Source organism: Catharus ustulatus, chromosome 2 (assembly GCF_009819885.2).
Source record: "Catharus ustulatus isolate bCatUst1 chromosome 2, bCatUst1.pri.v2, whole genome shotgun sequence".
Lineage (NCBI taxonomy): Eukaryota > Metazoa > Chordata > Aves > Passeriformes > Turdidae > Catharus > Catharus ustulatus.
Window position 1 is genome coordinate 114007825 of NC_046222.1, and position 25238 is coordinate 114033062.

At 36.8% G+C, this 25238-nt stretch overlaps 1 protein-coding gene across 11 annotated transcripts in view; it reads right to left on the bottom strand.

The window, feature by feature from the left end:
- Positions 1-25238, bottom strand: part of DMD (dystrophin) — a 1072200-nt gene that overhangs the window by 195308 nt on the left and 851654 nt on the right. For 9 of the 11 annotated variants that reach the window (XM_033051053.2, XM_033051056.2, XM_033051052.2 and 6 more), the window contains one exon: positions 2585-2757. In XM_033051053.2, coding sequence (XP_032906944.1) covers positions 2585-2757 — 173 coding nt within the window. Of the gene's footprint in view, positions 1-2584; positions 2758-3103; positions 3149-25238 lie in introns of those variants that run through there. The other 2 variants (XM_033051060.2, XM_033051061.2) reach the window with 1 other exon arrangement.

Below are 25238 nucleotides of genomic sequence, written 5' to 3' on the forward strand. Positions count from 1 at the left end.
GTGAAGGACACACATAGACCAGGATGTTTGTTGTCTTCTCTCACAGGGCACCTGGGAGCTGGGGTAAAACTGTTTCACAGCAGGGGCAGGCCAGTTCTGCAGGAAAGGAAGTCTAGAGAAGCCCTGAATGCCAAAAGATTTAGATTTATATATGATTATATAGATTATATATTATCTATATAATTATTATAGGTTTATATACATATATATGTTTATATATTATACATTATTTATGGTTAGGGTGGTGAGGCACTAGAACACACTGTCCAGAGAAGTTGTGAATGCCCCATCCCTGGAGTGTTCAAGGTCAGGCTGGATGAAGCTTTGAGCAACCTGAACATTTCCTTACCCATGGCAGGGGTTGGCAATGGGTGATCTTTACAGTTCCTGCCAACCCAAACCACTCTTTCATTCCATGATACCTCTGAAAGTAGCAAGGGGGGGAAACAGGGATATTTATGGAGGGATGCAGGAGGTGACAACCAGAGCAAGGACCACAGGATTTTAGGACAGGAGACAGTCAAGGAGTCAAGTTTCTGATTCAGGCTAATTCCCTTGTCTCATGTTCATCCTGGCATAGGCAAGCTTCCACCTCCTCTGGAGAAAGGTAGCAAATGAAGGCAAACACTTCTTCCCTCCTTCCCTAGGTCTGGCATTATAGGGAAAATATGCAAAAAGAATGACCTGAAGGGTTTTTGTTACTACTGCTGTGCTCTGACCTTCCCCAGTTAGGTGATTTTTTTTTCACCCAGAACTTGTCTTGTTCTGCTCTTCCTTCATTTTCAGGAATATATGTTTATGCATGCACACACCATGTACATTATATGCATACACTCATGTATTTATGACTATGTCCAAGTTGTGCAGACAAAAGAGACAAGAGATAAGAGTTAAAAAAACAATATTTATAAAAAAGCAAGGGTTTATTAGGATAAACTGTGCTGACATATCAGGATGAAAAGAAAGCGAGGAACAGAGAAGAGCTTGGCTTCTCTTTAATATCTACCATGTATTTTATTTATTTCATTTAGAAAAGAATGCCCACCCAAGCTGATCCATGGCATGGGTTTTCTGTTACTGCAGACTAAAAATTACACTAAATAAAGAAACTTCTGGGACTGATGTCTGGAGAACATTTCATATGTCTTCTCTAATCCCTCTTTTGTGTAAGCATTGCTAGTTATGATGAAATCTATTCCATTCTGTGCTATGGAGAGAAAGAGCTCCAAACAAGCAGACTGGGAAAAGCCTTTTCCTTTAGTGTGGTGGTCAGCAACACTTTAACTGAATGTCTGAGAATTTAAGGGTTGTTTCTTATCCTAATCAATAAGTTGTTGAAAACCTTAAGGCTTTTATTGGAAGCACAGATTTTAGAGGCGAGGTTTGGTGCTTTGAATGTGCAATGCAGGAAGTCACTGTGGTATAACTGGGGTGGACTGCTTCTGACTCAATTAATGACAACAACACATTAAACTGCAAAAAATGAAATACAGAAACTCCCAGATATTACTGACATGTGGACAACTGACTATTTTTATCTCAAAAATCACTGTATGAGAGCAAGTTTATGGGTAAAATTCATGTGAACAAAAAAATCTCAGGTACTTTGAAGGGTTTTATTCCTCTTCTTTAGCTCCTCAGAAGAAAAAAAAAAGGAAGAATATATCTCTTTTTCTTTAGTTACTAGTATCTTTTTAACATCACAGCTTTCATTTATTTTTAATGATTGATGATATGAAGATGGTTTTTGTCATTACACAGCCTGACCTCCCTCAGGACCTGAGCTGAAAAAAGCTAATATTTCATACATTACTTTGGAAAACACTTCTGTATTTTGCTGCCCTCTGAACTACCACCAACACACAGCAAGTAAGAAAATGAAAAAATGCCCAAGACTGACTGCAACTGAGCTGTGTTGCCTATTGCAAAAGCTGTATTTCTGGAGAAAAGCTTCCTGGACAATTTCTTTTGAAATGAAACCTTCAGTCCATTGTAGCCTGAATGACCACTTGATAATTTGTAATGTTACCAATTATTATATTTCTCCTTGCAAACAAAAGTGTTTTCTCTCATGATACCACCTATGGATTTCTTTTATGCCTAGATTTTATTTAGCAATTCTGTCCACTCTCCTGACAACAGTTAAAATTTTAAATAATTTGTCTTTTCATTCGTGAAGATATTTTTAGTTTTTCATTGGAAATAGCAGTCTTTAAAGCAAAGCTTATCATAAATATTGGTTATTTAATCACTTTCTTTCATGACTCACTGATAAGTCATACCCAGTTCTAGAAAAAGCCCCCATTTAGAGGAGGTACAGTTACTGTTTAATCATGGTAATCTTTCTTTCTGTAATTACAAAACTTCATCATACGCCTCAAATCCTAATCCTCTACTATCATTTTCACACCAAAAAACCTAATCATTCTTTCAAAGTTAATCCAACATCCAAAGTAGCACAAATAATTTCAAAATAGACAAAAACAGTGCTAACAAAAGAAACAAAATGAAACCTTTTTACTTGCAAGTTGCAGCATTCCATCTAATACACCAGTGGTAGGCTTTTGATTAGTTCGGTTCCTACCTAATGTTTAGGGATTTCTTCCTAAGTTCACTCCATCTGAGGTTCATGTTGTCCAGACGTCTCTGCAGCAGGGTTGCATCCTCAGAGCCTTCCAGGGACCTCAGGATTTTCTGCCCATTTTCATCCAGGTTGTGATAGATGTCAGTGTGAGCATCAATTTCTGCCTGTAGTTCCTATGGAAGCAATAGGAAACAAAATATCTAATTTCTTAAAAATATCACAGAAACAATGATTTTTCAAAAGAGTGGGAAAATCCTCAGTGCATCATAGAGCACAGGTTTTGATCGCTCCTTTTACAGCAATGTCACGTCCTGCACACAAAGCCATGTTTCCCTTTCACTTGAAGGCCATTTGCATTGAATATGACCTTCTTTTCCATATGGAGCATACTGAACAAAACTTAGAAAGCTAAAGGTGTAGCTTTTAACAGACATCAAAGCAAGGACAAGACATATTTGCTGTGCTGATGAGGGAAAAACAAAGAAACACAAAATCCTCAGGATCTCAGGTAAGTCTGACCTTCACATGATACGTCTTCCTGTGCAACATTTTCAGTTTGAGCTGGGGACTGCAGCACCGGTCCTGCTGCATGGCAATTCCAAGAAATCCAGGCGACTGCAGCAGCCAGGCTTTAAAATGCCAAGTTCACTTACATTCTGTTGACAGAACGCATTTTGGAGCACAGGCCCCAGCAGTCAATAGCAATAAACAGCCACTTTGTGCTGTATCAAAACACTGGTTGGGGCCACGGCTGTAGGAGGGCCTGAGAATAGCAAGGACCTAGAATATGCAACTGGCAGCTCATGTTGAACAGCCAACTTTTCTTATCGCCTCGTAACTGCAGGCCAGCTCTAAATTTTGAATTCATTTTTTCCCCCTCATTTTTAGCACTGCTGTTTCTGCCAAAAGAACATTCTTTAGAGAGCTGCCTGGTACCAGCATTCCTGCCTGCCCACACACTCAATGCAGCCTTTGTATGCTGGCTGCCCTTCCCCAAGATGTGTGCATGCTGCAGCTCCACAAGGTCAGATTCATTTGCAGAGAACAGTGGTTGAATCAAGGTCATTAAATGGAACAAAAGTAATAATAATAATAATTTCAACATGTACATGAATGAGCATGCATGTAATTTATATGCAGTCACATTTGCACCAACCAAAGTACTTTTACTTTCAAACAAAGAAGGACACAAAGACACAAAGAAATAAAGAATAGTGAATAAAGATCCAGATTTTCTCCTGGGATGCTGGAACACTAATATTTTTGGTGGTGGTTTGTTGTTGCCTGAAATGGGAGTGCTGAAGATAAAGTGGGAAGGGGAAATGATTTATGGCATTTGAGAACAAGACCCAGCACCAAATGAGCATCACAGATAGTCCCCAATGGAAATTTGTTGCAATTTTCTTCAGAAGAATGACTTTGAAAGAGGGGAGCACACAATCTGTCTACTTGGTGTGCTCTTAACTGAATTGGTTTTATTTGATATTTTAAGTGCAGTGTTAGCTGCACTGAATCATGAGTAGATTGTCCTTGTTCACCTACTGCTGTTCCAAATGTCCTTAACTGGACACCTTTCACAGTGATGACTAGCATAATATTTGGGGAAGTTTTAAGGTGAGTTAGCAACATCTTTGGTACAGAGTAAGAATCCTTCTCCAGCTATTGTCATTCAAGCAGTAAAGTACTTAGGAATGAGTTTATGTACATCAGAGGTAACTCTGCAGAATGCAACTATATCATAAACATTGTATTTATTTATTGTTGTTCAGACAATTTGTATTTTTAAAAGTGGCATTATTAAGGTACATAAAAATGTACAATATTCCAGGTATGAATGTTTTTATTTGAAAATTTGTATTTTATTTAGAGTCTGAATGTTGCTAGTTTCAACTGAATGTTGCTAGCTTCAACTTCAAGCTGTGATACTTTCATTTTTGTTTACTTGAATGAAGAATACCCTATTACCAAATTTCTTTCCTTCCATGTATGCATTTGGAGATATTAAACCAGGTTAAATGTAACAATACTTATGTAAATAATTGAAACAATGTGTAAGAAAGGAAAAAGTTCACAGTAAAAAAGCTAACTGTATGTCTGCATAGTTCTAAAGTCCTCCTACATTTAATAAACAATAAATCTGTTATTGGACAAAGAATTACATGCACTACCTGTTGCACAACGTTCTTGGTTTTCAGGTTAGTGATGGAAACACTGAACTTAGAAACTTGTTTCTTTCCTTGACAAGAACATGTGCCATGAAACAAACATGTGGAATACCTATTCACAGTAGGAAGTTGTCAAATCTATGCCCTCTTGGTGCTTTACTACAATTACAGCATTACAAAAGAAAAAATTTCAGAAAAAAGCCTTTCATGCTTTTCTTGTGTTTAGAATATGTTTTACATTTTATGTCTTTCTTCAGACACACACATAATTGTGCAAATAAAAGCAAACCACATCCTTTTTTAATTTCAGAATACAGCATAATATCACAACACGTCTGGACAGCTAAGTGGGCAATGAACATGAAAAGTGAGGCATTCTTATCGAAAGCTTATTATTCAAGACTGAGTTTTCCTTATTCCAAATTACTTGTGTATACTGCACTTCTTCTTATGCTCCCCAAGGTAGTTTATTGCAGTTATGCAGGAAGCCTACACTGACAAAGAAGCAAGACAACAACAGTTGTATTGCTGCATTTAGGTTGGTGCATTTCAGAACCTTTCTTTGTGACACTTACACATCCCAAGAGAAGCAGAGAGCATATAAGATCTATACACCTTTTATTTGTTTTCTGAAATAAATAAATCCACATTTGAAAAACACAGTATGAATTAGATTCTTTTTCTTGGCAGCAGTAAAGCAGGAAGAGCTATTTAATCTCAAAAATTGCTAAAATATTTGTGAAAGTGTGCTGCCATTACATGTCACACCAAGAAACAAAGCATATAGACTAAATATATATTATTTATTTCACTTTCATATTTTCCAGTGTGTTCAAACACATGAAAAGGTTAGAGAGGGTATAAAAAAAAAATCAATCCTGGTATGATTCTACTGTGTTACAACTGGAGTATATGCTGCATTTTTGCTGTAGTTGTTATTACTGAGACTGTGTTGAAAAAAGATTGGCTATCTGTTCTTAGAGCAGAGAGCAGAATGAAAAACATCTTTTTGATCACAAGTGACTGCTTAGAGTGAGCTGAACTGCCTGGAAAGAACTGCAGCTCCATTAGGTGCTGAGTGAAGTCCTCCTTTATTAAGATGAACTATACAGTTGGATGACAAAAGGCACCATAATATTTGTTTGTAGAAACTTAACTGAACAGCTGTTAGAGGTTTCTACACATTTAAAAACGTGTATTTACATTATTTTATTATATAGAATGTGTGCAACTAAGACACAGAAGTAGAGTTATAAAGAGATGAAATACATTTCATCTTTAGGAAAACGATATTGTTGGACAAAACAGGGTAAGGAAATTTTTTTTGGCTATTTCACTTTTTTCCTGAGCTCTTGAAAAACCACCCTGAAGATTTCAGAGTACTCTAATGTGTTAAGTGAGCACATCCAATGCTGCCAAAAAGCTAGGGAATAGGTGTATTTCTCACCTGCCCAATTCAGTTGCTTCCCCTTGGAATTTCTGCTCCCATTCTCCATGGGAGCACACATCCTCACTGCCCTGATTCTTTTGGTAGGCAGAAGAAATTCACCTGTGGCTCCACAGGTTTTATTTTACACAGAGCCCTGCTAAGCACAGCTGAGCTGTTGCTGTGAAATCCAATGCACTCAAAGTTGTGTCAGCTTCCACACAGCAGAGCTAGTCCTACAAGAATTCCATACGGTTTGAGATACCTCAGCAGAAACAATTAATCAGTGTCAATATCCTTCATATCCCACATGCAATATATAGAAATGACATATGAAGGACATGGTACATGTCAAAATCTGCCATTATTTTGGCAATACCAGGGAGGGATTGGTAGTCTGGAAATGAAGTTCTAAAAAGAAGGAATTAGTTATATTTCTTGGACTACAGATGAGTCATACTAAAACATGGAAATCAATGCAGCACAGCTGACAAAACATTTATCTTTTAAACAAGGTAGAAAAAATTCATTATGCAATAATTTAAAGAAATTAAAGGACCCTAGTTCTCCTCTATTTGCAGCTCTGTAAAGCACATCTTAGCAGTTTAGCAATTGGATTTCAAATTAATCATCCCACTTGATTTCAGTTAATTACACTTAAACTTCTCTAAATTTCTGATTCTGCCTAAAGCATAAACTCTGTGTGAGGGTTCAGAGAGTTTGAGACTTTTTTCAGTGCCTTTTTGAGATTTTTTTCAAGCAGCCTTTGGAGGCACAGAAATCCATGCACATGGCACCACTCAGGATCACAGCTTATTCTCATGTCTGCTAGATGGAGGAACAGTTTGGTGAATGTTACAGTTCTGGAAATTTTGAATTAAGGGCTAAAGCACAGCAAGTCAAATGCATTTTAAGCACCTGAGTGATAGATTCAGTGCAAGGTGAACTTGATCTGTTTATTTTGTTTTTGGCAATAGAAGGCTAGCCTGCACTAGGCTTTATGGTAGTCTCTCTTTGTGACCTGGTTGTTACCATTGGAGCAGAAAGAAATGTATACTGTTTTGAAAGAGAACATTTGTATCTGAAGATTCTATGAGTTAGATTAATGATGGAACAAACCAGTGAAGCATTTCTGCTGGTTTGCAAGGCATTTCTGGTCCCTTGGAAGTTCTCTCTTTTGTATGTCATAGTTCTTTTAAGGACTCATTGTTGGATTTAAGTTTTGTGGGTTATTTTGGTTTTTTTGTTTTTATGTTACTCATTCCCCCATCAAGGTTTTAAGTAATTTTCTCTCCCAGTCCATAAGCAAAACTTTTATTGAGTCTTAGAATGAGACCATTCACTGAACAATTTACATAATGATAAAAACTTCTCAAATGAGATTTAAAATATAATTAAAGGGCAGACTTACTGAGTTAAAAGCATTGTTGTGAAATGGCTATACATCACCATGCCAAGAAGCCTCCTATTCAGCTAGCCTATGGCATGACCCCAATTCCAGTCTGGTATGATTACATCTCTGAGTTTCATGCTAATGACTTGATTAAAAAGAACGATAAAAAGGTCTTTTCCATTGTGAAGATAAGCTTATGAATATAATTAAGGCATTTCTGGTTTCCCAACACATTTTTCAAGATAAAAAAGGGTAAGAGTTAGTCCTCTAAGAGAGAATCAAGTGCTGATGAATGGAAGCCAAAAGTGTAACTTTGCCCTCCAGAAAGCAATCTGTGTAAGTTGCATCTATCATTGTTATGGTTTAAAATTCTACAAGTCCCAGAATAACGATGTGACCAAACTTCAAATGCTATTTTCATCTAACAGAAGATTAAAAAAAGCTTTCTTTAGCAAGCTGGGCCTTTTTTTCAGAAAATATAATTTTTATAAGCAGGCAAAAGAGCCTTTAATTTAGGTTATATCCAGATTGCAAGAGACTTCATGGTGCATCTAAGAATGCAGCAATCTCTTGCTGCCAATAACTGCAAATGCAGTGTGGGCTTCTTGATTTCATTGTATTGGGCTGCTTGAGCTTTGGAATAGTAATGCTTTAAGAGCACTAACACCATCATTTGAAAATATATTTGTCTGTAATGTGCAGAAATTTATTCACAGAACTTACTTTTTGCCCATAGCACAAAGGGCATTTCTCCCTTGATCATTGTGAAATAATCAATTTTTTGAGACTTCCAGCAATTAATTTGTATTCAATTATTTTCTAATTCCATGTGTTTGGATGGAATTTGTGGACATCTTGGATAGGTTTTTTGAAGACTGAGAAAATCCCTGCTTTCATTTACATACAATGAAAATATGAATAAATATATAAAATAAAGAAACAAATGTTTAAACAACCAAATCTCTCTGCCTTTATAGTTTTATTTAGGATTTGATCCTTGTCTAGAGAAATATATCCTATTCTGATAATATTGACTTCAACAGAAATTATTATTTTCACTACTTTCCTTGTAATTATATCTAAGATGGAAACTCTAAATAGAAACATCGTGTTAAGTTTGAGGTTACACTAAAGAAGAAAAATTCCTTGTAGCCAAAGAAATGAGGAACTTTTACTGTGTGGTATAAAATATAAATATGTATTTTACTAACATAGCCTGCACTCTTTCAGGCAAGCCAATCCAACAAAGCAAACAAAGCACATTTTTCAAGTAGGAGTTGCAAGTGTTCTGCGTGTCAGAAAATCAGCCACCTCTACTGAGATGTCTAAGAATGGGCTCAGCTATCTGCCTTTGAAATCTGTATTTGAGATTTGAGTGAGTAGGAGGCAAACAGCATAAATGTGCATAGAATCACACACACAATTTTCTGAAAGCCAAACCGTAAGCCCCATTACAAACTAGCAGAGTTTTCCAGATTCCACAGAATATGCACATCCCAACCCCCGTACTCCAATGAATGTCTGATCCCATTCCACCTGCTCATGCTCTCAGCACACTCACCCTGTCAATCTTTTGGCAACCTTTCTGCAGCAAAATAATTATGCTGCTACTTTCAGTATGTCTGAGTTTTCCTCTCCCCGCTTTCCAGAGATCAAGCAGTAACAGCACAAAGAGCATCTTCCTCTGCAGGAACATTTACTTCCAACAGTTACTCATGCAAGGTCCTAAAGTCCTGTTGCATAGTTTGGAGAGCATTTACATCTCTTAGTTCTGCTGTCAGTCCAGTACTTCAAATTAATACTGATTTCCTATTACAACACACAGCTGGAAAGGCTTAAATACACAACTGTCTCTAGGTCTGGAGAAAAAAAAATCTCATGAAAGGTGAAAGGATTGTTTTTTTTCTTCTTTCACCAACCAATAGTGAAAAATATCTGATATCTGTTAATTATAAATGACCCTTCCTAGAAGAAAAATTATTTGTACATAAAGAACTTCATATTTGTTTCACAGTACACCAATATATAACAATAAGGTATCTCATGTTTTAATGCCTATGGTACTCACATATACATTCATCCTTTCCTCAATACACAAATATATACAATCCTTTTTCACATCCTTTTAAAGCAAAAATTGAAAGCATTTATACTTAAAATAAATTATTTCTGTTCAAAGCATTGTCCTAATTTCTTCTGTTACAAATAATTTTTGCAATCTTTTTTTCTTAAAAAAAAAATCCTGTCATTCAAAGTTTTTGTTGGTTTCATCGTTGATGTCTGGAGAAAAATAATTGGTACACTAGTTTCATAACATGATTCTGAGTTAATTAAAAAAGCATAAAACCTTGTTAAAAAAGAACAACCCAAAACATCAAGGAGAAAATAGAGGCCTCACATGTTACACATTATTAAGACTGAATTGAGCAGAACAATAGTTATATTGGTTTTAGGATTCCATTTAGAAGGAGTTTTTATTTTTCTACAGGTAATGAGATTTCAGTTAGGAATTTATACTATTTCAGATGTTCCTCTCTACAAACATGCAAGATCCACTGCAATTAGCTGTTCTTAATCAAGGGCAGGTTGATTGGGACCTGGTGGGCATTATGCAAGAGGCAGTGTGGCAAAAGCTCCAGTGCTTCTGGAGCCCCACTCCCTACTAGAGATGTCTTGAGGAAGGGCAGGCACTTGGGCAGCATAAAGGGCAAAAGTACACTTCATCTTGATTGTCAGTGGAAATCCAGGTCATGCTAGCGTGGCCTCAGGACCTTCTGACTTCCTGGGTTTTAAGCAAGAGATGCCAGTAAAGTTAGCACAGAGAGAAAGCTGCTGGGCAGCGGTCAAGTGTTATCAATGCCACTTCAACAATTGATGTTGGCTGTTCCTGTCACAACAAAACAGATCTCACCAAGTGTTGGTCAGTTTACTCATTAACATGGCCTGGGTTTAAACTGCCACAAGGAAAGTTAGTTTTATCTTGCTGCTGCTGTTGTAACTGCAAGCCTGTTCAGTGTGAGGGGTACCACATGTTTAAACACTCAGTGAGAAGCCAACAGGCCAAAACTACCACTCATGGCCTCTCCCTGTGTAAATGGAACAGCATTTCCATTTACACAATGGGAAAAGCACAGGGAACAGCAACGTCCCTCTAAATGCAGCAGCAGGCAGAGCCAAAGGGCTCAGGCAGCCCTGAGAGCTGCTGCCAAAAGGGCTGGCACAGTGATAGGAGGAGCTGCCAGGCTCAGGAGCAGGGGGGCTGCAGAGAGGAGCTGCCACCAGCTGCAGGGTCCTGTGGGGAAGGTGATGCCACCACCTCTCTCAGTGGCCTTTCCCTTCTGATCCCAAAACCCCAAATCCTCAGCTGCCTGCTCACACCAGCACTGAGCACAACACCAGGGCTTCCACCTTTAAACCTGTACTGTGTCAATCCCCCAAACTCATCAGCTGGATTAAAATGAGTAGCATTAAATGTTTCTGGCTGTTGACTTGCTCTTGCTACCCTGCACTCAGAGCAGCTGGACTGGAGAGCTGCACTGGTAAGGAATTAGACAGAAAGGTCCATCCTCATTAGTTTCCAGCTCTAAGTTCCATAGCTTTATGCTTTTCTGAATAAGCTGAACCACACCAGAATCATGTTCTGCATGATTTATTTTAGGTGCTTTAATAATGTATGTTGACTCTCTTGAAATAAGCAAATAACTGGCAAAAGTTCAGAACCTGAAAAAATAATTCATTTTTAACAATATCCTTCAAAACAGCAACTTTAACTATCATATTGATTGGTCTCTCTGTGGCAGTCTAAACATGTTTTGCTGCAGCCAGAAATCAAAAGCAAAATTGAACAGAATTCCTGTACCAACGGGTCTCTGAATAAGATTTACATTCTGAAATAATTATTTGGTATTTTCTTGGATTTACTAGCAAGATGCATCTACTCTCACAGTAAATCCAGTATCAAGTTAAAATGGTAAATATCACTGAAAAAAATAATGATATCACCAGCAAACTCTGACATGATATAAATTTATATCTTAACATATTTTTTAGAAGACACTTGAGAGTGAAAATTAACTTTTGTTCATGTTTTTCAGTTTGACATTAAAAAACCCCAATTATTTTGGATCACTGAATTTTTCAAATCCACCAGTTGAAAAGAAATACACTTGTTCTTTCTATCTTCCCTTCCTTCCAGGAAAAGATAAATAATTCCATTATCATAATAAAAATTAAATTATTTTAATTCAGAGATCATACTGGTCAAGTCATGTAAGTGTTTTCATCTAGATTGAGATCAGAAAATGAAGACAAGAAGGTAAGAAAAGTGAATTTCACACTTTTAAACGTAAAGTATACTTGGTACTAATGAAGGAGCAGAGATGAGCTTAAAGTAATGGAGGTAATGGAGCAAATATGTGTGAAATTAAAACAAACAAACTAACAAAGAACGCTCTTCCCATCTAGAATCAGATTCTTTATCTTTAAACTTAAGGAAGAACTCTTGCCTTAGATATGCCTTCAGAAGACAGAATACACTCTTGTCAGTAAGTCAATATATCAGGCAGATCTTAAATGTGGCAGGAAATTCATATGCTCCTGCTTAGGTTTCTGTAGAGATCAAATATGCCTCTTCTCCTACTGTCACTCCAAAGCATGCCATCCAGTCCCAGGTTTATACCCTGGAATTGCTTTTATGGCTCTTCAGTCAAGATTACTTATCAAACACTTTATAAATTGCTGACACAGGACACTGCAAGTACTTTACTTCACGGCTAATCACATCAAAGTCACTCTCATATCCAGAAGTTTTGGATATGTTTTTGTCATTGGTCTCAATGATACACTAAATGTGACACAAACATGTGGCTGAGAGACACTTCTTCAGAAAATAACCTAAGGTCTCACTTATTCATAAAATTCAGGAATACATTTCGAAGCAGAGCTCAAGTATCTCAGAAAGCTGAAGACTTTGCTCAAAGTCTTCAGTCCAGCCACAAGAGTTATACCACCCAAAGCTAAAAAATGTGCTGAAGAATACTGCATAGTACCACAGGCAATCTTGGAAATGACACTGTCAAAAACAACACATCAGATTGTGCCAAAAACCTGGCTGTCAGCTCATTGTTCATAATAAATGCTAACTACTTCTCAAGAGACAAAGTTCTATTTTACTGAAAAAAGAAAATTAAATGAAAAAGACACTTATTGTGGAAACCCGGCTTGCCTTAACTGTTTTACTCCCACAGCAGTTTTTGCAGCAACTGTATTTACAAGAGGTTTCTGAATGGCATTCATGTGACACACCCAAAGGTACCAACAAAGCCAGCTTTTGTATGAACCCTGCTGACAGTAGGCAGGAGAACCATGATAAGTTCAGTTTGAAGAGGACTGCTGCCATCTGAAAATGGTCCTCCCAGATTCTCTTCAGATTCAATCAGAACAAAAACAACACACATTAATAAACAAACAAGCCCCATACTTAATTTAGCTCTGGAAAAAATACATCTTGTTTATGCACACCGTGGTGGGTTGACCCCTGCTGGATGCCAGGTGCCCTCCTCAGCTGGTTGGGGGGAGAAAAGAAAAAGCTCATGGATGAAGGTAAGGGCAGGGAGACATCACTCACCAGTTACCATCATGGGTAAAACAGACTTGGCTAGGGAAAGTTACTTTAATTTATTATCAGTCAAATCAGATTAGGATAATAAGACATAAATTCAGCTCTTGAAACATCTTCCGCTTTCACAAAATCATAAAATAGCTTGGGTTGGAAGAAATCATTGAAGACCATCTAGTCCAACCCTTGTGCAATGAGCAGGGGTATCTTCAACTACATGAGGATGCTCAGAGCCCTGTTAAACCTCACCCTAAATATTTCCAGGCATGGGGCTTCCAACACCTCTCAGGGCAACCTTTCCCACTGTTTTAACACCCTCGCTGTAAAAAATTTTTCCTTATTTCCAATCTAAATCAACCCTTATGGAAGCCACCTTATAACTCCCCTGCTACCAAAACCTGGCCACATAAACCCCATACCCACACTCATTAGTTCTCACATCTATGTGTATCAAGCTCAGAGAAAGAAGCATGACTTTCAGAAAAAAAAAGGCCTACTTTACATTCCCTTGGGATTAACACCAACTATTTATATTCTGCATATAAAGCAACTGTGTAACACTCTTCATCACATTGCATCCACAGCAATTACTGGTCTCATGAAGCTGTCTATTGCACTGTATCATGTTCTGATTTTTAGAAAACTCTGCAAATTTTAACACCCACTAATTAAAAAAAAAATGTACATAAAAAAGTGAATGGAGAAGAATGTGAAGAAATGATATCAGGATTATCAGGGTTACTGTGTAATATGTGAGTGATTCATCACAGAGGGACAGTTTCTACCTTTGTGTCAGGGAGTACAGTTTGCTCACAGAAACAAACCCAGAAGTTACATGTTCCTATGCAGATATCTTTTTTCCTATAATCCTCTTTGAAGCACCATTACTGCTTTCATGAGAGAATTAGAAAGACCTGTGTATCGATTTTAAGCCCAGAAAAATAAGCACAAAAGACACATGATATGTTTTGTATCTTTGAAAACAAGGATACATTTCCTATCTTATTAGAAGTGATGTAAAGTAATTCCTATAACAATTTTATGCTAATATCTGCATATGAATTCCTAATAACAGGAATTCCAGGCTGGAGGTGAGGGAAGAGACAGAGAGAGGAACTAGGTAAAAAACCTAACTTACATCCCAGAAGTAGTTTATGAAGTTTCATACTCAGTGGAAGGAGCATAAGAAATCCCAGAGATTTAAAAGATTAAATTAGGTAAACTATGGATGAAAAAGGATGAATGCAATATCCCTCAAGGCATCCATGGCAATAGTCACTGTTACACTATTCAGTGTAATGCCACTTATTCTCTTCTATCTACACATTTTTGACATATAATCAATTTTGTGTAGAAAGAATTCTCATGGCATAGACCTATTCATAACTGACAGAGTAATGTCACTATTTAGTAAATACTCACTGAACAAGGGATAATAATGCACCTGCATCATGCACTCATTCAATGGTCAGTCTCACTGAGATTAAAAATTCCTTTCAGTTACACTGTTTTCATCTGAAATGCCTATTGTGTCAAACTGAAATTCAGCTGATTAACATTAGTACAAAAACCTCTATCTGTGCAGTGAAAAGCTTACATTCCTCTCTTAAGTGTGAGAAGACTTCATGACTGACCAACCTCATAAGAGAGGAGCTTCCTGGAAAAGGAAACTTTCTTATTTATCTCGCCTCCTTTACCAAAGTACTTTTTATAAAATTAAGGGAGAAAAAAGGTTGATAGGAAACTCTAATTTGAGAATTTTTTTGTAATCTTCAAGCAACTTCTACACACTTGACTTGGTAATAGAGAAAATCAGAATTCTCTTTCCACATCAGTGCGTTTTCTGAAAAAAATACCATTTCACACACAGTGCTTCATAATCCAACTGTACCACTAAATGAAATACTGATGTTCAGTTTCCCAGTGGAGCTTTGTGTTCCCTTTGCAATCTTGCTGAAAGCCTGAAAACCAAACACTGACACTCAGAGTTCTGATGCCTGTTACTCAGCAATTGCGTCTGTTTGCCCAGGGCACACGCGAGTGAGGACAGACACGAGTTCCTGCTTAAACAATATCTCAAGGGAATGCAGCCTTATAAGAAACAAAATGAAATAAAATAGTCTGTAGGAGGAAACTTTAGGAGCTGATGAAAAAGGAAATATTGCAAACCTTTTACATTTCCTCTTCATACATTCATTTACTTGCCAAAGGACAGGATTGGTATGCAGAAGTTATCTTGCATTAAAGGGAATTTAAAAAGAAAGAAAAAACCAAGGAATGACTCTACAATTCATATATTTGCATATTAAAAAAAACAAAAACAACCCCCCCAAAAAATCAAACCATCCCAAAAAAAAGCCAGGCAAATGGAAGTCTTTTCCATAAGCAAAGGTATGATCATCAGGAAATAGAATAACACCATCATCCTTCAAATGTACCTATACACATGCCACAGCAACCATCTGCCAAAATGATCTTACTGTCACAGTTAATTCCAAGAATCAGACACACAGTCTGCTCAGTACAACACCAGGCTCTATGCAGATGGGATGTGAGCTTTGAAGCACAGCCTGCACTGATTTACCAACAACAGCAGGTGATCCCTAAGACCTCAAGATAGCATCCCAAATTCAGGGATAGAAAAGTAACCATTGCCCAGGATTAGCTTTCTATCAATCAGTGCTGCTTTAATCTCTGCTGTGAAAACTATCAAATCAGAAGGATTAAGAGTCTGCTCCAAAGCATAAAAGAGCAGGAAGGAAAATGTTTGATGGGCACTGAACAGTCAAGCCAAGCTTCTGTAGCAAAAAGAGAGTTCCTTAAAGGAGCTGTGAAACTGTACAGAACAACTTTTTCCTGCTGTTCATACCAGCTTAAATGTATCTGACAAACTCCTCCCAGCACAAAAGGCTTGCTTTAGAAAAGAGGCAGTACTCTGCCTGCTATTGCAATATGTCTCATTCTACCTTTGTAGTAACTCCAAAACTTGAGCTCTCCCTGGATGTGACAGCCGTAGGCTGCCTATTACAGAGGAGCACACCATCAGGACCTGTGCAAGTCATCCTTCAGGTCTCCTGCAGGGCAATGCCAGCTTAAACCAAGGAGATCTCTTTTATCCCTGGATAACCCAGAAAAGTCTTGGGTCTAATTCCTTTAAAATAGAAAATGGACTTCTATAAATTCTGTTGCAGGTCCTCTCAAAAAAGATACAATAAACACTTTAGTCTACTCCACATTTATTGTTCTGTATAATCTGACTTTGCACGTCATCTCATTTAAAGTGTTTAATTAGTCTAAATATTGTTTCTCAGTTATTTAATGTCAACATTTTTGTGACTGCATTCCCAAAAACTCCTGGGGAAATATATACAGCAGAATGCTGCAGTTACAGTTATAGAATGAGTGGTAAAACCTCAGCAACTTTGCTTCAAGAAAAAGCTAGACTTTTGAAATTCCCTTTGACTTGGAATCAACTTAAGGCATTTTGCTTTTAGTTCCTTCATGAAAATTATAAAGAGCACACTGAAAGCTTGCAAGTCAATGACTCAGTTTTACCCTATATAAAATTCCAAGATTCACACAGATCTTTCTTTTAAAATGTTAATTTAAATTACTACTACTTTTTTTACAAGCTGAGACTATGAAAGAATTTGAAGTTATTACTGTTAGCTAGGATATATTAAAAAAAAAAAATCCCAACACAAAATACAACCCAAAAGGAAGAGATGGAAATTACTAGACTACCATGTAGTACTCAGTTCTTTTTAGCTGACTCTTTTGGGGACCTTCAGATGTGGAAGCTACTGTTCTTTGAGTTCCACTTGAAGTTATACTTGAAAATCCCATCCTGATTGAAATAGGAACATTTTATGAATGACTGACTTGGAGAGGGAACATAATTCAAATTTCCTTTAAGAATAATCCCTGAAAAAAAAATCTGAAGAATGCTTTAGAACTTTTCAATTTTTATGACTTTTCATCTTCTACAAACCAAATAAACAACAAGAGACACTGATTTATTTTTTTTTACTACTAATTACTAGTAATATGTAAATTGTCACTGAAGTTTCACGTCCTTATAATAGGGATCTGAACTTGAAATATTTAATGATTAAGACCAACATTGCGTTAGGATCATAGCACTCATTAGTAATTAATAAAATTTTTTGTAATTTATAAAAACAGAAAATGAAGATCACTGAGGATGTTACACAAGAAGAGCATCACTTCCATTTCACCAGCATGCCTTCCTGCAACTGCTCATGAAGAGGAGTTTGGCCATCCCTGTCTCACCAATATCTTTGCTCGGTGATTTTCCAATAATTTCCTAAGGAAACATAACAGAGAGAAAATAATTTCTACCTTGACAAGCTCTCAAGCCTAGTTTCTGAGATAGGCAGAGCTATTTTGTCCTTGATACCACTCCTTTGTGTTTTTTTTCCACTGAGCTTAAGTGCCAGGGTTGGAGTTCTGGGGTGGAGAACTCCAGGCAGGCCAGGCCAGCTGGAGGTGTCACCTCAGGTCACATAAGGGCAGGTTTGACTGCACACCCCTGCAGTGAGGGATGATGTGGTGCAGTCTCTGGGCCAGGATTAGGTGTCTGGAAAACCAAGATTTTGTAGTGGATGTCTACTATATCTACAGGAATGAACAATAAAGATAGATCAGAATTAATGAAGAAATAAAGCATAACACTGAAACATCCAAATGGACTCCTTTGGACAATGTAATCCACAGCTCAGCACACCAGTAAATTCACACCAGATGGAAAGGCAAAAAGCAAATTAGATAAAGCTTGTGATGTGCCATCACAGCATAAAACAACCACAATAATTCTATGCTATAAGCAAACAATTGCCATCTTTATAGGCAGAAAATTTATTTGCAGCTTGGTAAGAGCTTGTCTTATAATTTGTTCCTGATATTTAACTTATTTTTGTTTCACATCAGAACCTTAGCTTCTATTGACTTCTTGTTTCACTGTAAACAATTTTTCTTCCATCTTCTTGCTTCACCCTTCAAACTTCAGTGGACAGCTATTTCTTTTGTGGACCTTTCTATAAAGAGTGGCAAGGGCTGAATGAAGTATAAAGTCTACAAGGCAGCTTTAATCAAACAGCAGTGCATGTTCCTGTCTTCAGAAATAGGATACTTACTGTGTTCTTTTTAATTGCCAATTCTGTAACTGTCAAATAACCAATTTTGTCTTGTCAAGTTCTGATCTTTTAAAAGTCTACCACTATTAATCCTGCTTTTTTATACACACTTGCTCAGACCACTTTGTTTGCCACTGTTCAATAGCAGTAGCACACTTAAGTAACACAGTAGAAACTAATTTTTCTTTGTATCTCTTTGGGGAATGGAACTTAAAAATAATTAGGAAAATAGAAAAGTAATTTGACATATTTTATTCAGAGTAGTTGAAGAGTGGAGGGAGTTACGAGAAGCTGCATTTGTTATCAATTTTGAGGTTTGTCCTCTATGGAGAAAAGGAAGTCTATTTGAGATAAAAAACAAAAAAAACCCCTAAATGCATATAAACCCATGAAAAAAGACCCAGTAAGGCTGCAGATATTAAATAGAGGTCAGCACATAAATCACTTAGCTTACCTGATTGTCTAAAGCAGGCTTAGCTTTATATGACAAGGATATAAAGAAATTATTGCTTATAAGGCATTTCATCTTTGTACATCTGGGGCCCTGTAGCTTTGTGTTCTCTTCCAATATCCTCAAGAGTTAAATCTGTGTCTTTATGTGCATGCAAAAGTACTGATGACAAAAGAGGTAGCAGGATGGACTTCTAACTCTGCACAGCAGGAGTGGGTTCTTAAGCTTAAAAAAAGGGAAATGAAAAAGGCAACCAACTGTCTTCTTTAATTACTAGCATGTACTAGCTTCAGCAACAATTTTAATCTTACACTTGCTTTTGGACTTTTTCTTCCCTGCAGTACTTGGCAACTTATTGGAAATGCAAGATGTATTTTAAACTTCATTAAAATGTTCAAAAGAACATTTAGTGTTAATGTTGAATCTTAGCAATCTGTCCTGAAGACCATTTAGAATATTTATTTTCTTTTACAAAATAGACAAATCCATATAGTTTCTGGCACCATAGCTGACACGTAGAAAAAATAGTAGCAAGAACATTAACTTTTAGCAAGTACAGTTTTAAGAATATGTGTATGGAAATAAATTTAAGAAAGCCTTGTACAGACAGGAGGAGAAAGCTTTCTACTTTATAAATGACCAGTGTGATATGTTCTTGCCTGTGATGACAGAGTTTCGTCTTGTTCATTCTTCTTAATTTGGGTTATCTATGTTCCTATTTTAATTTTTTTCACAATACGAAACTTTTTCACATATTTTAATTATTTTAAAATAAAGCTTTGACAACTGTCCTGAGCCTAATCCTGAGCATAAAATTTACTTCCTTAAGTATTGTTTAAGATCAGGTGATTGTTTTAACTGATTTGAAAAATGTTTCCTTAAATTAGGGTTTTTGTTCACTGTCACAGTAATTTATACTCTGGCAACTTCAAAATTGCATGTTGGAAGGAAGTAGATACACTGCTATAAGATTTATTAATAAGCTCTCCCACAATATAGCATCATCAAATATCCTATTTGTTTTCTTCCTCTAGCTAATTCCTACTTTGACTCATTTAAAAACACGACACACATTGCTATAGCATGATTTGATATATTTTACTTGATTCTTCTTCTACGTGCAATGTGTAAAGTACTCTACCATTGTTCATGCTCCTGATCACTATTAAGATATATTAGTCACACATTAGTTGTCTTAGCTTCAGCAAAACTCAACACTGACACAGTCACAGTCTGGGCTTTGCCTTCCATATTTTTTCATATCTAGTTTCATTACTTTAATGCATTAATGATTTGGGTTGCAAGGGGACCTTGAAGATAATCCAGTACCAAGCCTGTTGCCGTGGGGTCTTAGACAAGTCTTAGACAAATTTTTAGAATTGTTTTCCTCCCAAACTTCCTTATCAATAAACTCCATCATATATAAACCATCTATGTGAATATCACACTCCAAAGTTTTATTCCTGTAGCCATAGAGTAGAAAAATCTTCCTGCATCTGGACACAATGAACACATAGTCATAACCTGCTGCAGTTTTAGTCTCACAAGAGTTGAGTTTGAAGTTCATCAAGAGGTTCATCTCTCAATTTTCACACATCCTTAAAAGGATAACCTTTATACGCGTATAGACAGTTGTCATTCTAAAGTCCAGCCTCTCTCAGATGTTCTCAGATGGAAACTCCCTCTCTCTTTCAAAGCCCACACCAGGACTTTTGCTATTCAGCCCTGTATCTCTGGGGCTGGTTCAGCAGAGCTTCTCAACCACCATAGTGCTCCCAAGAACCCTTCTAGGGGTGGCAGGAAGGCTTTATGTTCCTAAAGTTGCTGTAAAGCCAAGAACTCTCAAGTTTTCCTAGCACAATCATACACTCAGCTCTCTTTAAAATAACCCAAACAACCAAAATGTCCCCTAATCCCAGCCAAGAGGGGAGGGTGAATTCATGAGTGCATTTTTTCGGGTCTGCAAAAAATAAAACCTATGCAGTTGACTGAAAGTTCTCACCAAAGCTGTCACTCCCAGCAGAAATTTCTGCACAGTTTACTCTTGACTGAATTTTAGCCACCTTCCCATTTGAAGTATTTTTTTTCTTTAAATAAATCTCTGATCTTTTTTATGCCCACAAGATTGAACTGAAAATTTCTAGTCTGAAGCTTTCAAAAACTTTCTGGTCTCAAGGAAATATTGTTCAAAGGGAGTCAATACGTTGGTTTGCTCCAGCTTTTTTCTTCAATGTATTCTCCACTTCCACTGTGAAATCTGTGCCTGTAAATGTGACAACACCTGTTTCCTTCTCCACAATTTGCACGGATAAAACACTTCTGTTTAGATTAAATATGCAGTGACTTTCATCAAGGGCAGCACAGACAAAAATCCCAAATAACCTCTGCTCATGTGCTCTGTACTCTCAAAGTATATGCACGTTAAATCTGATGCTTGTGAACTATGAACTAGAAATCCTCTGTTGTGTATAACAGTCATTGCTATGGCACTATTTGCTTAGAGCCACTTCTCATAATTTATGATAATTTATCACTCACAATTTATAGATGCATTCAGAATGCAAGTTGAAATACAACATGTGTTCTCAAAACTGCATACAATTCACAAAATAAAAGTGGCATAAACTTTGGATGGTTAGATCCAATGGGAGCAAACTTTTTGACAGTGCATTAAAAATATACCTTCAGATAGTTCATTTACAAGGTGGTTCTGTTTGGGAATTAAATCTAAGATCACATCAATACATATTATAGAGTAAACAAATGCCTTAATAGAATTTTTTTCTCACTGTAGAACATTCTGAAACTGCAAATTTAGGTGTTTGTGTCATGGAGCAGTAAAATAGTATACACTGCCTTTATAAAAGTTATTCTAACTGCTTTTTACAGTTCTTGTTTTATATCAATGCTATTTTTTTATATCTTTGCTAAGGAATTTGTACAAATTATATCTCTCAGAGACTTAAGTACTTATTTCTCTTGCTTGAACTCACATTTTTGTCCAGTATTGAATAAAATGAACAAGAAGACAGAAACTGGTGGGAAAAGGACCAATCCAACAAACACCACCAAAACCCCTCAGAAATTTAATATCATTTCATTAAGAGATTTTAATGTTTGTATGTTACAAACAGAATTTGCTATATAAGACTAAGATTAGATTGCCTACCATCCTCCAAACCACTACTCTTCCATGTGGAGTACCCACCTAAATTAAAACTAACACAAATCCCAAACCAATATCCAAGCTGTTTGGTACTTTGACATTTAATCAATGGAATCTAGTTGTACAATCACAAAGTGCACCAACATTTCAAAGCTGAATTTCCACAAATTAAATGAGACCCCTAAAGAGGTCTTCCAACTTCCAATTCTGTTCGTTCATTTTTCAGACATCAACTTTTTTAGGCTTTCACTTCTACCTGCAATTATTTTTAATAGAACCAAACCTAGACAAATCTTGGAAACTTGGAATATTTGTTCAAAGTAGAGCTTCATCTAGAAATTCATAGAAACCTTAAATTGCCTTATGGTTATTTCCATGTATCTAACCTCTATAATGTTATATTTGTCTAAACATTTTTTTTACATGCAAAAATATCACATTTAAACATGATGCTTATTAAAAATAAGTAAGACAGAAGTTAGCCAATGTAATTCAAAGTCAAAAACATAAATTGTTTAGTAAGATCTATTCACTGTGCTTCAACCTTTGAAGTTTTCTGTGAAGTGCTAAAATAGTCAGAATCAAAAAAGCTACAGCTTGAGATACTTCAAGTGAGCTGTGCAATATAATTGCACAGCTAATAGAAGCATAATCATCTCAGCAGGAATTAAATAAGGCAAATACAACTGCTGAGTTGTTTTTCAATATTATTAATTTCAAAGCATATCTTGCACATGCTGGCATATTTAGGGAAGCAAAGCAACTTCAGATCACAAGAGTATACATTTTAAGAGCTTTCTTCTGATGATGCAGCATGTAATGAAAAAGCTTTGAAACAAACAACTCAAATATTTAATGTACATATAAAAAATAAATCTAAACCCTGTATATTTCATACTTCAATTTACTGCATTTAAAAGTGTTTCTTACAAATTTAACTACAGAAGAAATTAGTAGAATTAAGTCAGTAGCTATGCAAACTCTACAATGTTGGGGCTTTTTCTTTCCCATTAGTTCAAGTCCAAAAAATAAAGGATAAATTTGTTAAGCCTTTTTCAACACACAAAACCAGGAAAAGAGGAGGTAAAAAACCATTTTTATTCTACTTTAAAAGAAAGGGTTTGTTACTAAAATCAAGTAAATAATAATAATTAATAATCATGCCCTTATTCTGTGTAGAAGAGTATTGTAGTGCAGCTATTGCATAAGAAATAACAAAAGCAAAAGGCAGCAAAGAGCAGAAATGTAGCTTAGATACCACTTGTAACAAAGATTGAGAAAATAACCCAACCCACAATGAACAAAAGGGAACAAAAGGAATATGCTGCAAAATGGAGTTGCTGGCTTTACATGATGAAATCTCTAAAAGGTCAGGTTACAAGGTGCCATGTACCCACAGCCTTTTAAAATAAACTCCAGAACTGAACATCCAGTCATCTGCAAATGGATGGCAAAAAGGGATATTTCTTAAAAAGTGTCTCCAGGGCCTCTCAAGTCCCAGTTCTTGTGCATCCTGTCCAGCCTTGAATCTATGAGTGTGGCACTAATGTAATACTCAAATCTGTTTTATTTGACATCAGTCTGCCAGCGTTCCATCATTCTTACTGAATCAAGATGCCAAAATATATACAATTATCTGATTAAGAAACTTGATTAGTGGAGCCTGCTTTAGTTGTCATATTTAAATGAAAGAGAAGAGCAAGCAGCCTGCTTGGCAAATCAAGCAGTATGTTTTCTGCTCACAAAATCTCCTGCAGCCTGGCATTCTCATAGACATTCCCCACTCACACTGCCAGAAATGCCTTTCTAGAGAGGCCTCAGGCTCAACAAAGTTTTGCCAGTTTCAAAATGGGATTTTGATGAAGCCCTGCCTTGGCTGCTGTCAAACTGCCCACAAACACAAATCCTCCTTCTGGGGACTGCAGCTTCACCAGGACATCCCTTCCTCAGCATCTGCTGCTTCCAGGTCACCTCAGTGTGAGAGGAACAAATGATACCACTTGGGTGGTGGGTTTCTTCTGGGATTGAAAGTTCTGGAATTTGTGATTTTTTGTCCTGGTGAAGTTCCCAGTGATTACTAAAGGTCTTTGAAAGTGAGAAGAGAAATCAATAAGCTCCAAAGCATGCCTAATTTTAGGGTAATTTAGAGAAATTTTCATTCTGGTTTGATTTGGCCTAATATCAAATTGGAAATTTTCCTTGTGTATTGGAAAATTTGGGGTTTGGCCAGCTCTTGAGGCGCAACCACATAAAAGGTATATCATTTCAAGCTTGGGATAGGAGGGTAGCTGGTTGTTTTATTCTCCTCTTGCTCATATTTGCTCACCAGTTTATTCTGAGATATGAGAAAGCAGAGAAGATCATTAAACTTTTTTTAAATCATAGTATAAGATTTCTCATTGTCTGTTCAATCTTCAGAAACTTCCGAATTCATGCTTAAATGGAAAGCCTCTAAAATGCTCTTCCAAAGATAACATCTTTATATGACAAAATTCAGTTTCAAGCCAAGAAATTGCATTCTATAGTTCATTATGTGTCCTTCCTGATTAAAAGTGAAAAAAGAAAAATATACCTTAAGGTATATTTTAGATGTTTTAGAACTGTTTTTAGAGTTCTATTACCTGCTTTGACTCTATACAAAGACAGTAAAACTGACAGTCACTGAAATGAAAGTCTGATTTCTAATCCATCTGCCACTCTGCTTTTTTTCTGTCCACCAAGACAGCTGTAATCACAACAATTTTAAGAGGACTAAGACTTGGCTCAGCTTTACCAATCAAGGTATGCTTGGAAAGCATGAGTATAATTCTACTTTTAAGAGAAGTGCCTTTGTTCAAAATGGTCTACATATTTCCTTAAAAGAAGGCACGCAAACAACAGATGGCAAAGCATATGGTGCATCACTTCCAGAGATAACCAAACAAAACTTTTAAAGCTGCTCAAAAAGTAGCAGTGACCCAGGTAGCCTTGGGTCAACTGAGCAAACACAACTTGACAGCAGCCTTTTCTCACAGAAGAGCAGCAGCTGAGCAGACAGGTGTGAGAGGTCTTGGTCCAGGACATAAAGTGAAACAGGAAGGGCCAGCCCTTTCTAAATGCCATCAGAGCCACGGGGGCATATCAGTGTCCTGACACTTGGCACCCGCTGTGAAGGCTGCCCAGAGCACAAACATGGCCAGGATCCTCTAACTGGTGGCACAGAAAGTCTGCTCTTAGGCTGGCACTCTGTTTTATTATTAATTAGACATATCTGTAACCCTGCAACATCTGCAATGGTGCT